Source organism: Aplysia californica, unplaced genomic scaffold (assembly GCF_000002075.1).
Source record: "Aplysia californica isolate F4 #8 unplaced genomic scaffold, AplCal3.0 scaffold00289, whole genome shotgun sequence".
NCBI lineage: Eukaryota > Metazoa > Mollusca > Gastropoda > Aplysiida > Aplysiidae > Aplysia > Aplysia californica.
Window position 1 is genome coordinate 39,680 of NW_004797559.1, and position 1,644 is coordinate 41,323.

The 1,644-nt window shown below is 42.2% G+C and overlaps 1 protein-coding gene across 1 annotated transcript in view; it reads left to right on the top strand.

Annotated features, from left to right (window-relative positions):
- The window catches only part of LOC101859870 (serine-rich adhesin for platelets), a gene marked incomplete at its 5' end in the record, with an annotated part of 61,780 nt that overhangs the window by 36,710 nt on the left and 23,426 nt on the right, over positions 1-1,644 (top strand). The window contains 1 exon segment of the mRNA XM_013084381.2: positions 831-908. Within this exon segment, the coding sequence (XP_012939835.1) occupies positions 831-908 (78 nt within the window).

A 1,644-nucleotide genomic window follows, 5' to 3' on the forward strand; every position in this document is an offset into this window, starting at 1 on the left:
GGGGGTAGCAATTTGTACAAGTAATTGTCTTGGACTGGTGGCCGTAAAAGTAGATTCGACTGTAGTTTCAAATGATTTCTCCGAATGCCAGAAGCAGGAAACTGCTGTGTTCGACCGTTCCATTATAAATTCTGGTGTAATTTCGTCAAATCTAAAAATTGGATCTTTATGCCATAGCTTTGTTCTTACTAATAACTGGCATGCCTTCTTGTGCTTCTCACGATATTAATAGATCTAGTGTGGTATATTGTGGTGATATTTCTGTTGTTGGTCTTTGTTCGCTTGTTGTCTCGTCTACCACGGCGTTTGTGAGTGTCGCTCAGTGTGTCTTGGGGTTGTGCTGTGTCGTTCTGTGCGTCGAGTTGATCCAGCCGTGCTGTTTCGCTCAGTGCGTCGTGTTGCTGTTCTGTGTCCAGTGTCCGTTCTCATCAGTCTCATGTGTGCGTCAGTCGCTGTGTGCCACTGGAACGAGTAGGGTGTTTTGTTTTTTTCTTTTTGTTTAAATTACACCAGGCTTTCAAGTATGGCTTGTTCCATCTTGTTTTATTACAAAATGTGTGTCCAAAAAGTCCAGAATCTTGATTATTTACGATGGTAATATTTCCAGACACAGTGTGTGTGTGTGTGTGTGGGGGGTGTCAGTAGATTCATTATCAGCTGTTTTTTGTGTTGTTCCCGCACACTTCTGAGTGCAAAACTAAACTGGCAAGATTTTGTTTTAAACAATTTGGATTTTGTTTTTGCTGATGGTGTAAACAAATCAAATTTAACCCAAGAAGGTAAATACGAAGTAGGTTATTTTACAGTTGGCTCTTGTGTTCTGTGTCCAGGGAAGGCAAACCTAGCAAGCGAGGACCCGGCAGACCGCCTAAGAAAAAGAGTCCGGAGAAAAGATCTGATGATGACAGGTGAGTGGCTTGTTCATCTGTCAATAGTAATAATATTGTCATCAATAATTTATTTTTAGTATAGAGGCACCAGCCATCCATGTTCAAACGTTGTTTTAGCCTTGCGCATCTGTCCGACTGTCCTGTCCGTACTGTGTGTTTGTATACGAGGACATCAAGGGAGAAAAACAGCATTATTTGTCACAGGCAAAACGAAGTGGCTATTCGGACCCAAACCCCAATACTGTAGAAGGGTTGTTGCTTGTCCAACACTATCAGAATATGTATTTTGTTTTTATGATGTGGCTAACAGGTATATAGATCTAGTCATTTCTGAAAAAAAAGTAGGGATAGACTAAATAAAAGATGCCACTGGCAGGTCTCTCTTCTCTACATTCATATGTTCTTTTTTCTATAAGTGTTGCTTTTTCTTACTGCTAATTGACAGTTATTCAAGCTAAAAACTGAACTGACACCTTTCTGGACTTGCCAATGTCATTCTGAAGGTGGGCCGCATTTTGTATTGCTTGTACCCAGTGTCCATTGGGGGAATCGGTTCTCTAACACAAACCGATAGCTCGACTCGCGTCCTTGAAAACAAACGCGTTTGTTTTTTTAGGGTCACCGTTGACTTCGTTCGGTTTGTGCCACGGTGGTGTCTTTTCACCCTCAATCTGGCTAGCCCCCCCGCCTACCGAACTGAGCCGCACGCTGGGTATTACAACACAATATGTTGACTGTCGTTGTTGTCTCTCCC